General features: G+C 55.5%; 1 protein-coding gene across 3 annotated transcripts in view; it reads right to left on the bottom strand.

The window, feature by feature from the left end:
- Positions 1–13965, bottom strand: part of SPIRE2 (spire type actin nucleation factor 2) — a 54866-nt gene that overhangs the window by 21393 nt on the left and 19508 nt on the right. For all 3 annotated transcript variants that reach the window (XM_073015681.1, XM_073015680.1, XM_073015679.1), the window contains 2 exons: positions 4847–4890; positions 169–525 (listed from right to left, as the gene is read on the bottom strand). In XM_073015681.1, the coding sequence (XP_072871782.1) occupies positions 169–525; positions 4847–4890 (401 nt within the window). The remainder of the gene's footprint in view (positions 1–168; positions 526–4846; positions 4891–13965) is intronic.

Genomic DNA, 13965 nt, shown 5'->3' with positions numbered 1-13965 from the left:
CCCATGCACCGTTCACCTCCTTGGCCCCCGGACCCCCCACGGTCGCCCCCATGCACCGCTCACCTCCGCTCACCTCCCTGGCCCCCCGAACCCTCCACGGTCGCCCCCATGCACCGCTCACCTCCTTGGCCCCCGGACCCTCCACGGTCGCCCCCATGCACCGCTCACCTCCTTGGCCTCCCGGACCCTGGCCAGGAAGGCCCGCAGCTCCAGCGTCTCCACGAAGAGCGCGCGGCACACGGCCTGGTAATGCGCCTGGGCGCCCCGGGGGTCGGTCAGCCGCGCCGCGCACAGCCGCATGGCCTGGGCAAAGGTGCGCACACTGCGGGGGACGCCCTCGGCCTCCTCCTCCTCCTCGGGACCCCCGTAGCCCTCATCGGCGGCACCGCAGCCGCTGTCCTCGCTGTCGTTGTTGGCCATGAGGTCGATGAGCCGCTCCAGCTGCGGGCTGAGTTCGCGCTCCTCGCTCTCGTCCAGCCCCCAGTCCAGCGCGCGGTAGATGGCGAAGCCCAGGGACTGCACGGTCTGCGGGACAGGGGCGCGGTCACCGGGCGGTACTGCAGGGGGTGGGGCGGGGAGGCGGGGAGGGGAGAAGGCGGCTGGCGGGTGTGGAGGGTCCAGCACCCGGACAGGGAGACGGCAGCTGTCGGTCCGGAGACCAAGGCACAAGCAAGATATGGACCGGATAAAAAGGATGTGCCCGGCCGGGCGCGGTGGCTCACGCCTGTAATCCCAGCACTTTGGGAGGCCGAGGCGGGCGGATCACGAGGTCAGGAGTTCAAGACCAGCCTGACCAACATGATGAAACCCCTTCTCTACTAAAAATACAAAAATTAGCTGGGCCTGGTGGTGCGTGCCTGTAATCCCAGCTACTTGGGAGGTTGAGACAGGAGAATCGCTTGAACCCGGGAGACGGAGGTTGCAGGGAGCCGAGATCAGGCCTCTGCACTCCAGCCTGGGCGACAGAACAAGACGCTGTCTCAAAAAAAAAAAAAAAAAAAAAAGAAAAATCGAAGTTTTTTAAAAAGCACATTAAAAATCAGTGAAGCTTCACAGTAGAGACCTGATTTCCATAATCTACCACAAAGGGCACCGGTGCGTCTGTGGCGTGACCTGGCGGCGGCCAACATGTGCCGACTTCGGGACCCACAGGCCCAGGTGGCCCCCAGGTAGTGAGGTCTGCTAGGACAGGGAGGCAGAGGCAGCACAGCTGGACACGGGAGGTCGATGACAACTACAAGGACACTCTAAGTTGCACCGCGCTGTGTTCCATGTCTCAAAGGGTTCTCATAGTTTCTCTTTACAAGTTAAGAAAGATCCACACACAAACACAACTACAGCACTCCTTACGTCAGATGCTGTGCCCGGCCCGGCACAGCACGTACCAACCTCACCTCCAGCCACACTGACGTAGGGACGGGGACAGAGGCGTGGAGAGGTCAGTCCCCTTGACCACAGTCTTGACTGGCCAAGCTGGATCAGGACAGGGTGCTGCTCATGGCCCCTGTCTCAGCTCTGTGCCACGCTGCCAGGGTGGGGGGCCACGGTGTGGCAGATCGAGCCACACCTCCCCCAGGCACTGTCCACTTCCTGGGGCCACTTTGCCTCAGCGGCCCTGCAGGGGGCCTTTGGTCTCTCATTTAGTGTACACTCCCCTCCCACCCACTGCTGGCAGCCCAGGAAACCTGAGCCTGAGCCTGCAGCAAAAATTCACAGAAGGCCCTGGAACCTGCCTCGTCTGTCCTGCGGAAACACCACAGAAGGCCCTAGAACCTGCCTCGTCTGTCCTGCGGAAACACCACAGAAGGCCCTAGAACCTGCCTCGTCTGTCCTGCGGAAACACCACAGAAGGCCCTGGAACCTGCCTCGTCTGTCCTGCGGAAACACCACAGAAGGCCCTGGAACCTGCCTCGTCTGTCCTGCGGAAACACCACAGAAGGCCCTGGAACCTGCCTCGTCTGTCCTGCGGAAAAACCACAGAAGGCCCTGGAACCTGCCTCGTCTGTCCTGCAGAAACACCACAGAAGGCTCTAGAACCTGCCTCGTCTGTCCTGTGGAAACACCACAGAAGGCCCTGGAACCTGCAGGGGCACTGACGGGAAGCGTGAGTGTCTGTGGGAGTGAAGCCCCAGCCCACCCTGGGAGCTCACTGTTGTCTCATCTCCACTGTAGATGGACAAGACTCATCCTAGAATCAAGGTCAGAGGGCACGGCGGCAGCCAAGGCCTAACCAGTGACAGCAGGGCCCTGGCCAGGGCTCGGGGGGTCCCCTGGGGCAAGGGATCTCCAGAGAGGAATCTTAGGGCCCCTCCTGGGCACAGTGACAAACAGAGGGCGGGGTGTGAGGAAGCCGACTGGCAACAGCCTCTGTTAACACAAATTCCCAGCAGTTCTTTTCTGGGCCCCAGAGGGAAGGGCAAGGAAGGACAGCGTGGCAGGAAGTGCGTTTCCCACCCGCTCCGGGTGGGGCTGGCCTCAGCTCCTGCTGTCCCTGGTCAGGTGGCTCCGATTCTGCCTCGTGGCGCAGGACAGAGGGAGGAAGCAGCAGAGCCCCCGACGCGACCCTGTGCAGAGCGGCACCCAGCCCCTCTGGGCCACTCCCTGCTTTTCCTGACCACATTGGCAAAAGGGTTAACTCCAACCCGAGCCTCTTATCTGAAGGCTGCGTCCATAAAAGCTCTTCTGTGCCCAGGTCACTGGAAACTTTTTCTGAAAAGCAAAAAGCTTGCTTTCCCGTAAGGAAAATTCTGGGCGGGCAGCCAGTCTCAGGGCCTTTCACCTCCACTCGCCCACAGCAGGTGCAGGCCTGGGGCAGCCGGTGGACAGTACTGCTAGCCCAGGACGCCTGCCCAGTAACTGAGGGGCTGTGTGGTCATTTCATGGAATCCTGGAGCGAGACGTTAAGGAGCTCCTCTGCCCTCTTCCTGGGGACTGGGCGATCAGGTTCATGTGTGCGCCTCTGAGACAGACAGTCTAGGCTGCATCTCCGCCTACCAAGCTCTCTCATACCAAAAGTTTTTTGTTTTTTTTTTTTTTTTTGAGACGGAGTCTCGCTCTGTCGCCCAGGCTGGAGTGCAGTGGCCGGATCTCAGCTCACTGCAAGCTCTGCCTCCCGGGTTTACGCCATTCTCCTGCCTCAGCCTCCCGAGTAGCTGGGATTACAGGCGCCCGCCACCTCGCCCGGCTAGTTTTTTGTATTTTTTAGTAGAGACGAGGTTTCACCGTGTTAGCCAGGATGGTCTCGATCTCCTGACCTCGTGATCCGCCCGTCTCGGCCTCCCAAAGTGCTGGGATTACAGGCTTGAGCCACCGCGCCCGGCCTTACCAAACGTTTAAGAGGTGCCACGGCAGACCCCCTTTGGAACGTCTTCCAGGCGGTAGGCAGCAGCCGCACCTCTGTTTGGAGACTCAGGACAGCAGGGCCAGCCCTGCCTCCCAGCCCTGGAGTCCTGGACTTCGGAAAGGTAAACTGTCCCGCGTATTATGCAACAGTGAGACAAATGACGAACAACCAGACACAGCCACCCAGACGGGCCCCCACTCACGTCCCAGGAAACTGCCTATAGCACAACGCCATCTCCACAGAGCTGCCAAGCAACCCTGAGTGGGACGCTGTCTAAACATCAGCGCCCCGAGCTTCTCCACGGTGGAAGGCGTCTTATCACTGAATTGTCAAGCACTGCAGGTGGTGACATAGACTTTGGTTTTATTATTATTTTTAAATGATCAACAGCAGAACATATAGCCTCTTCTGGTCTGTGTCACACCCACCCTGGGTATACTACTGTGTTTAATAATGTATAAATAGGTCTTGCAATAAACCTGTTTTCTTTTTTTTTTTTTAAACAATTAATCTCACTTGGGTATGAAAACTGTTTTAAAAAAGAAGATACTCGGGAGGCTGAGGCAGGAGAATTGCTTGAACCTGGGAGGCGGAGGTTGCAGCAAGCTGAGATCGCGCCACTGCACTCCAGCCTGGTGACGGAGAGAGACTCTGTCTCAAAAAAAAAAAAAAAAAAAAAAAAAAAACCCACAAAAATTAGCTGGGCGTGGTGGCGGGCGCCTGTAATCCCGGCTACTTGGGAGGCTGAGGCAGGAGAATCGCTTGAACCCGGGAGGCAGAGGTTGTAGTGAGCCGAGATCGCGCCACTGCACTCCAGCCTGGGTGACAGAGGGAGACTCCGTTTACAGAAAACAAGAAGAGGCCAGGCACAGTGGCTCATGCCTATAATCCCAGCACTTTGGAAGGCCAAGGTGGGAGGATGGCTTGAGCCCAGGAGTCTGAGACCAGTCTGGGCAACACAGTGAGACTTCATCTCATTAAAAAATAAAATAAAACGAACAAAAGCAAAAAAAAACAAACAAAACCAAAAAGGCAGTAGAAAGATAAAACATGAAGTTGCAGATGAGTGGGAGAGGAAGGCACTGCCGTGCTGAGGTCTGAGTTTTGGTCGGGTGGGGTTTCTGGGCACTGGTCATCCGGCTGATTTTTTCCTGTTTGCACTGAAGTCCTCACCCTGACTCTGGCTCTGTGTCTGGGAGGCCGGCCCTGTAGACATCACCTGGGGTCCTCATCTGTCCAGCTATGGAAAGAGGCAATACCACTGCCTCTTCTCCCAGCCAGAAGCACCCACGGGGGCCCTCCCCACCCTGGTGGTCTCCTCCCCGTCTGCTTTCTGTGAGCAGAGTTTCGTCGAGTCCCTGCAGTTAAGCCTGTTGGGTATTTTATCTGTACCCTGCCTCGCTGAAACAACTGTATAACTATGTATGCTTTATCATTTACATTTTAAGATGCAGGTATGTTTTAATACACATCAAGTAATATTTGGAATTTTTAAAAAAGTACCTGGGCTTCCGAGCTGGCCAGTGGCACCACCATGGTTGCGGGTTCTGTAAGAGAAGTGGGAGTTAAGGTATTTGTCAGCATCTCCAGGACCCCGATAAACACAGCTGTCCACCCACGTCCCCTCAGGAACACACGTCACATCCCCAGTCTCCACCGGAAAACCAGAAGCTCACAGCAGGCCCAGCCACTCAGTCATCTGGACACGTACCTATGAGGCCCAGCTCGAGCTGGCTCTAAGCAGGACACCCAGGTATGGGGGCCAGGAGAGCAAGGCAGCCCCTGCCCACAGGAGGATGGTCAGCGGGCGGACAGACCCCCAGTGCCCCACGCAGCAGCCCCGCTCCATGGTGACCACTCAGAAGGGAGTCAGGGCTAGAGAGAAGCCAATGGGTCCCAGTCTGTCCCGGGCAAAGCAGGAAGCTGCCCCTAGGGAAACTTGGCTGCGAGCAAGAGTGGAGGAGGAGGAGACCAGATGTGGTGGCTCACACCTATAATCCCAGCACTTTGGGAGGCCGAGGTGGGTGGATCACAAGGTCAGAAGATCGAGACCATCCTGTCTAACACGGTGAAACCCCGTTTCTACTAAAAATACAAAAAAAAGGCCGGGTGTGGTGACTCACGCCTGTAATCCCAGCACTTTGGGAGGCCAAGGTGGGCGGATCATGAGGTACCTAGATTGAGACCAGCCTGGCCAACGTGGTGAAACCCCGTCTCTACTAAAAATATAAAAATTAACTGGGCACGGTGGCAGGCGCCTGTAATCGCAGCTGCTTGGGAGGCTGAGGCAGGAGAATTGCTTGAACCTGGGAGGCGGAGGTTGCAGTGAGCCGAGATCGTGCCACTGCACTCCAGCCTGGTGACAGAGCGAGACTCCGTCTCAAAAAAAAAAAAAAAAAAAAGACAGCAGCAAGGCAGCACCTCCATCCACTGGGGCACGTCTTCAGGAAAGATCCCGTGGTCTGAAAGGAGACACACCACCTGCCTGGACAGAGGTTGTGCACCCCCGAAATCACAGGAAAGATCCCGTGGTCTGAAAGGAGACACACCACCTGCCCAGGAGGGAGGTTGTGCACCCCCGAAATCGCAGCAGTCAGACAAGAAACCGCAGCTCAGAGGGATTGACTTTGCAGAGCGGGTGAGTCAGCATCTGACCAAGACCCTGATTTGGGGATTTCTTAGAGAACCAAGTCCGAGTGGAAACACAGGAAATGCAAGTGGAGGCCGGAATCTCACGTATTTTGTTTATTAAACCTGGCCCTGAGGGAGGCCGGGGAGCGAACCTGCCCTTTGCAGGTGCCTACTTACAACTCCCATTTCACAGATGAGGAAACAGAGGTCCGGAGGATGAGCTGTTTGCTCCAAGGTATTAAGGCTGATGAGTGCCAGGAGTGGGGCCAGGCCATGGGACCCCAGGGTCTGTGCTCCCCAACCGTCCTCCCCTGGGGTTCCCAAGATGCTGCGCTGGGTGAGATGTGAAAAAAAAATCCACCCACTTCTGCAGCTTTCCTTGAACTGGGCATGCGGGTGGAACTGTGCTAGAACAAGAGCTCCAGCTGCCTGAAATTTTCTGGAATGAGGTAAGATATGTATATGTATGTATATATAAGCCATGGAATTGTCTGCTCACTGGACCTGCTAACTCTGCAAATATTTTCAAAATGCCACCAAGAACCAGGAAGATTGCCAAAGATACAGGGAGTCTGATCCATTGAAATAATGGAAAGCAATCCGCCCCCAGCATCGGTGGAGTTAATAAAACAACGAGCAGCCCACAGTGGGGGGTATGTCCCCAGGGCCTGGGCAGTCCTGGCCCCAAGCTGGGCTTTCAGCAAGTTTGCAGCTGTGATTGGGCCGAGGCAATGGGAAGGTGGAAGACATTGGACCCAAACAAAGGTGCTCCCTGGAAGAGACCAGGGCCCTGGGCTACTCGTGTAGGGAAGGGCTGACTGGTGGCCAGCTGGCCCTTCAGTTCCCTTCACAGACTAAGCCCACGTCAGGCGAGGTCCTCAGTGCATGGGGAGCTTCTGGTTGGAATAATTCAATGTTTGAGCCCCTGGTTCAAATACTCCATATGTTAATAAAAAAGTTGTACCAAAATTAAATGTTCATGACTGGGCATGGTGGCTCACGCCTGTAATCCCAGCCACTCGGGAGGCTGAGACAGGAGAATTGCTTGAACCCAGGAGGTGGAGGTTGCAGTGAGCCGAGATGGTGCCACTGCACTCCAGCCTGGGCGACAGAGTGAGACTCCATCGCAAAAAAAAAAAGAAAAAAAAATTATATGTTCATGAATCTAATTGTATTTAAGTTGCAAAGACTTGGGGCGTCTCTGGTTCTGAGATGAGAGATTATCTGGGGGAGACTTGGGGGCTGACAGAAGCCTTGCAGTCAGAGCCCTAGCCTAGGACCCTGCTCAGATGTTATAAAACTAGGTGTTAAAAAATTATTTACCGTGGGGCGTGGTGGCTCATGCCTGTCATCCCAGCACTTTGGGAAGTTGAGGCGGGCGGATCACCTGAGGTCAGGAGTTGGAGACCAGCCTGACCAACATGGAGAAACCCCGTCTCTACTAAAAATACAAAATTAGCCAGGCGTAGTGGCACATGCTTGTAGTCCCAGCTACTTGGGAGGCTGAGGCAGGAGAATTGCTTGATCCCGAGAGGCGGAGGTTGCAGTGAGCCGAGATCACGCCATTGCACTCTAACCTGGGTAACAAGAGCAAAACTCAGTCTCAAAAAAAAAAAAAAAAATTTATTTACTGTGGCCTCAATCTGCACAGCCATCCCACAAGGGTTGGTGCCATGATTCTGTTACAGATGAGGAAAACAAGCCTCAGGCAGGTTGAGAAACTTACCCAAGACCACACCCCTAATAAATGGGGCAGCCGGGCCACGAAGCACGGCCAGACCACAGCAAGCAACACAGCCAAACACTCAGATATAAGTGCACATAGAGCTACCACAACCACGTCACCAATGTGGCCACAACCACGTCACCAATGTGGCCACATAGGATTATACAAACCATCTTTTGCTTATTTAAAAAATTATCTCCAGAGGAGAGCAGACGGAGGCAGTGAGGACTCCCGAGTTCTCATTGAGTCTGTTAGTGCCATGCTGAGGTGGGAGCCAGAACCAGGACACCTGGTTTCCATCCACCTCTAGGAGCTGAGAGCCTATTTCTTTCTCCCTGAAGGGAAGCACAGCCTTAGTGAGAGAAGAAAAGCCACTTGTGTTTCTTTTTCCTTTTGTTTTTTGAGACGGAGTCTCACTCTGTCGCCCAGGCTGGAGTGCAGTGGCCGGATCTCGGCTCACTGCAAGCTCCACCTCCCGGGTTCATGCCATTCTCCTGCCTCAGCCTCCTGAGTAACTGGGACAACAGGTGCCCTCCACCACGCCCGGCTAATTTTTTTTGTATTTCTAGTAGAGATGGGGTTTCACTGTGTTAGCCAGGATGGTCTCGATCTCCTGACCTCGTGATCCACCCGTCTCGGCCTCCCAAAGTGCTGGGATTACAGGCTTGAGCCACCACGCCCAGCCTTCCTTTTTTTTTTTTTTTTGGAAACAAGGTGTTGCTCTGTCACCCAGGCTGGAGTGCAGTGGCATAATCATGGCTCATTGCAGCCTTGATTTCCTGGGCTCAAGCGATCCTCCCACCTCAGCCTCCCAAAGTGCTGGGATTACAGGTGTGAGCTACTGCACCTGACTCAGGTTCCTTCTGTATAAAATAACAAATGAGTAGAACAAAGATGCTAGGGAGTCTGAAACAACCTGTGTGTGCTTGTGAAAGACGACAGGTTTCATTCGGAAGGGAGATGTCTATGGGACATTTGCTGCCTGGAGATGCCCCAGCAGCTTCGAGAGGAAGGTCCTCCCACACTGCAGGCAGGTGGGTAGTGGACAGAGGTTACCGGGCAGCCTCAGCCTCCATCTGCCTGGAGGCACCAGCCCAGCCCGGCAAGGAGCTTGGTGGGAATGAGGCACAAAGGACGAGGTCGGATCCTGACCAACGTGTGGCTACTGGCGCTGGCTGTCTTGCCCCTGTGACCTCACTTCCTCACCTGCAGGACAGAGGCAACTCCTACTCAATCTCACGCATGACGTTACCTCGAATAACAAGTCAGGTGGCAGACACACAGCACACAACACACAACACAGGCACGATCCTCAGTGACGAGCAGTGAGGCCACCAGGACCCCTGGCTCGGCCCAAGGGTGACCTGCCCTTGACTCTCTTAGGCTTGGAGTCAGGACAGGGATGGCTCTGGGGGAGCCCATGCTCTCGGCATGGGAAGGGGTACGACTCCCCTTTTCACCCCACCCCCAGAGGAAGACCTCACACATCTTGAGGCGGCCACAGCATTTGGTTACACCGCGCCCACCTGTACGCATGGCCCCCAGGGGGTTTAAATGCTGACAGTGAGTGAAGCCCATTTCTGAGCTCTCCGGCCTCGAGGGGTTTCCCGCCTTCCCAGGTCTCAGGCTGAGTGCTCTCAGAAGCACCAGGGCCAGGGCAGACCGGGGGGACGCAGCGCACCCATTCCTGACAGACACAGGAACTGGCAACAGTCCAAAGCAGGCACCCTGCAGCAACTTTCCCATCACGTGTCCCCCGGCCCCCACTGCCAACACTCGTGGAAGGCACAGGCACCCGGCCACACACCCACGGCACCCCTCCCAACAGTTTAACACTCGAAACACAGACGTGTCCACCTGAGACACAGGGAGACGCCCACACGGGGACACCGGGCAGCCGTGAAAGAGAAGGAGAGCCCTTTGTGCGGAGAAAACCCAAGGCCCGCACTGAGGGAAACAGAGGGCGGCCCCTGAGCTCAGGAGGAGACAGAGCCATCTGCCTGCGCACAGACAAAAGACGCTCCTTGCACTGCTGGGACGCTCTCCGGTTGCACTCAGCACCTCGATTTGGAGCATGTAGGTGTGCTAGTGTCAAGAAATCAAGGTATGAGAGTGAGCAGGCCCGCAGCACCCACGTCAGTCTGAGAACTCAGGGTGGGGGCCTGGCGGTCCAGAGCAAACACAGACCTGCTGTCAAACAGCCTGTGTGGCTCGCGGTGCTTCCCTGGTTCCCGCTGATGAAACAGAGACATCACCTACCATAAAAGTTACTGTAGGCCGGACGCGGTGGCTCATGCCTGTAATCCCAGCACTTTGGGAGGCTGAGGCGGGCAGATCATGAGGTCAGGAGATTGAGACCATCCTGGCCAACACGGTGAAACCCCGTCTCTACTAAAAATATAAAAATTAGCTGGGTTGCTGGCGCATGTCTGTAGTCCCAGCTACTCAGGAGCCTGAGGCAGGAGAATTGCTTGAACCCAGGAGGTGGAGGTTGTGCTTAGCTGAGATTGCACCACTGAACTCCAGCCTGGGCAACATGGCAAGACCCCGTCTCTATTAAAAATACAAAAAAAGGCCGGGCACAGTGGCTCATACCTGTAATCCCAGCACTTTGGGAGGCTGAGGTGGGCAGATCACGAGGTCAGGAGATGAAGACCAACCTTGCTAACGTGGTGAAACCTCATCTCTACTAAAAATACAAAAAATTAGCTGGGCATGGTGGCGGGTGCCTGTGGTCCCAGCCACTCTGGAGGCTGAGGTGGGAGGATCGCTTGACCCCTGGAGGCGGAGACTGCAGTGAGCCGAGGCACTCCAGCCTGGGCGACAGAGCAAGACTTGTCTCAAAAAAAAAAAAAAAAAAAAAAGGAAAACAGAAAAATAAGCCGCTGAGAGCAGGCAAATGGAAGCCCTGAGGGAGAAACGCCCTCACGAAACCAGGGAGTGTTTGTTTCGCAAACAGAGCGTGCTCTTTGGGTCTGAGGGACCCATGTGCTTCCTCTTGCGTTTCACTTCCACCAGTGCCCCATCTCAGAGGCGGTGGCTGATCCCTGGGCTGAGACCGACCCATTCCTTCCTTAAACTCACACGGCCCCAACACAGGGCGTCCTCCCACTGCAACAAGAACCTGAGATGCCAGGCATCAGTGTGTGTGGAGACCCAAGTCAGGGAGATGTGTCTCGGCTAAAGAACTGCCCTCGGCCGGGCGCGGTGGCTCAAGCCTGTAATCCCAGCACTTTGGGAGGCCGAGATGTGTGGATCACGAGGTCAGGAGATCGAGACCATCCTGGCTAACACGGTGAAACCCCATCTCTACTAAAAAATACAAAAAAAAAAAACTAGCCGGGCGAGGTGGCGGGCGCCTGTAGTCCCAGCTACTCGGGAGGCTGAGGCAGGAGAATGGCGTAAACCTGGGAGGCGGAGTTTGCAGTGAGCTGAGATCCGGCCACTGCACCCCAGCCTGGGTGACAGAGCAAGATTCCGTCTCAAAAAAAAAAAAAAAAAAAAGAACTGCCCTCAGCAGTGCCCCACACCCCCAGCTTCTCCGTTCCTGCAGGGATCCCGACCCAGCCCCTGCCTGGCGTGTCTCAAGGTGAGCCCCAAGGGGACCCCACTGCTGGTCACAGCAGAAAGCCAGCAGCTGAGAGGTGACAGCATCAGATTCTACCTGAGAAGGTGCCCTCTCTCCTGGCTAATAAGCACCCCCTCACACAGGCCTCACGATGCAGCCATGCCATTAATCCCAGTCCAAGAGGTCCAGAGACTCGGCCACCCAGCGGAGTCTGACCCTGGGCTTAGCCTTGGCTCCAGGGCTGACACAGAGACCTCAACTCTTCCCCTCACCACCAACCGAGTCCCCTGAGGGTGGAGTGCCTCACCCCTGCAGCAGCAGACCAGGGAACTTGCTACAGGTGCGGATTTTCTGGCTGACCTGGGAAGGTCAGATTCAGATGTTCCGGGGCAGGACTGGGATCTGGATTTAACAGGCCCGATAAGGGAGCCTCGAGTCCCGCTTGAGTGAGAAGACCTGCAGAATTCCGGAACCCACACGATGGGCCGGGCCCGGGCAGCTTTGGAAACACAGATTCCTGCGGCCTGCAAAGACCTACAGAGCTGGAATCTGAGGGTGCGGGAATTTCTTTTTTTTTTTTTTTTTTTAGCTGGAGTTTCACTCTTGTTACCCAGGCTGGAGTACAATGGCGCGATCTCGGCTCACCACAACCTCCACCTCCTTAGTTCAAGTGATTCTCCCGCCTCAGCCTCCTGAGTAGCTGGGATTACAGGCATGTGCCACCACGCCCAGCTAATTCTGCTTTTTTTTTTTTTTTTTTTTTTTTAGTAGAGACGAGGTTTCTCCATGTTGGTCAGGCTAGTCTCAAACTCCCAACCTCAGGTGATCTGCCTGCCTCGGCCTCCCAAAGTGCTGGGATGACAGGCGTGAGGTACCGTGCCTGGCCAGGGAAATTTTTTTTTTTTTTGAGACGGAGTCTCGCTCTGTTACCCAGGCTGGAGTGCGGTGACGCGATCTCGGCTCACTGCAAGCTCCGCCTCCTGGGTTCACGCCATTCCCCTGCCTCAGCCTCCTGAGTAGCTGGGACTACAGGTGCCTACCACCACGCCCGGCTAATTTTTTGTATCTTTTAGTAGAGACAGGGTTTCACCGTGTTAGCCAGGATGGTCTCGATCTCCCGACCTCATGATCCACCCGCCTCGGCCTCCCAAAGCGCTGGGATGACAGGCGTGAGCCACCGCGCCCGGCCCGGGGATATTTTTAACAGCTCTCCAGGTGTGGCGAGGCCTTCACAGAAGAGGTCAAGGTGGTGCTGAGTGAATGTACATTCCGGATTCTTGCATTTCACTGTATGTAAATTTCACCTCAAAAGAAAACAACTATAAACAAAGGTTGGTGTCTGCTTAATCCCACACGGGCTGAAGTATTTAGGGGAACTGTCCTACTGTCCACAACTTCCCTGAAATGCATTAAAATGACATGGAAGGGAGGATGGAGAGAGACACAAGGAAATACGTGGAGACGCTGGAGGAGGAATCTGGAAGTGGGTAGTGGCCATTCCCTGAGATTCTCAACCCCCAGCCTGCCGCAATCGGCAGAATCACGGGCCCTAGAGCTGTCTGTGTTCTAACCTCAGAACCTGTGAGCGTGTACTGAGAGGAGGTGAAGGCGGCAGGTGAGGGTCCAGGTGCTGACCCCTGACAAGGTAGATCATCCTGGGTTCCCGACCTCTTAAACTGTAAGAGAATAACCGATGTTTGTTTTGTTTTTGTTTTTGAAATGGAGTCTCACTGTGTCGCGCAGGCTGGAGTGCAATGGCGCAACCTCGACTCACTACAACCTCTGTCTCCTAGGTTCAAGTGATTCTCCTGCCTCAGCCTCCTAAATAGCTAGGACTACAGGCGCCCACCACCAAGCTAAGCAAATTTTTGTATTTTTTGTAGAGACGGGGGTTTCGCTATGTTGGCCAGGCTGGTCTCGAACTCCTGACCTCATGTGATCCACCTGCCTCAGCCTCCCAAAGTGCTGGGATTACAGGCGTGAGCCACCGCGCCCGGCCCATACACTCCTTTTAAACTATTCCCACGTACTCCTCCTGCTCCTCAGTCCCAGAGAGACACACGTGCTGGAATGAAGGGGTCTTTGGAATGAGGAGGAGAGAGAAGCCAGGGGAGACTGGGCCCTTCCTCCAGGTGTCCTGGACTTCCCTGGGCACGAGCTGATTTGCCTAATTACCAGGTGTGTTTCCATTCCGCCTTCCTCCTAAATGGGGCCTCAACCTTATCCGGAGTCCCAACGCCCTCTGAGGAGTCAGAGTGAATGATCAGGGCCGAGATCTCTGTCTTCCTGTGCTGAGACCCACTGGTATGTTTGCTTAAACGGGCCGCATCCCAGGACCAGACCAACCAGTCCCTGCAGGCTGTGGGAGCCGGCTCTCACCAGCACTCCAATACTCCTGGTGCTGAATTAGAAAAGCAGCAGATTCTTTCCTATCTGGGGCAGAGAAACTATTCTCTGTGGACATCAGGCTGGTGGTGACTCGGCGTAGGAGGGCCTGGAAAGTGGCAGTGAGGACGGGGCCACGTCCCCACCTTTAACCGAATCTCAACAGTAGCACGGGGATCCCAAGCCTTTGCCTGAAAGCACAGGGCAGAACTTGCAACAACTGCCCAAGCCAGGGCTCAGCGAACAGTCACTGGGCTGTGCTCACTGGGGTCATCTCCGACGGTCAGCCGCCAGCACAGGCAGCTTCGCAGA

The sequence above is a fragment of the Chlorocebus sabaeus genome, chromosome 5 (genome assembly GCF_047675955.1).
Source record: "Chlorocebus sabaeus isolate Y175 chromosome 5, mChlSab1.0.hap1, whole genome shotgun sequence".
Lineage (NCBI taxonomy): Eukaryota > Metazoa > Chordata > Mammalia > Primates > Cercopithecidae > Chlorocebus > Chlorocebus sabaeus.
The sequence above is the reverse complement of the archived record's forward strand: the minus strand, read 5'-3'. Positions and strand labels throughout refer to the sequence as shown.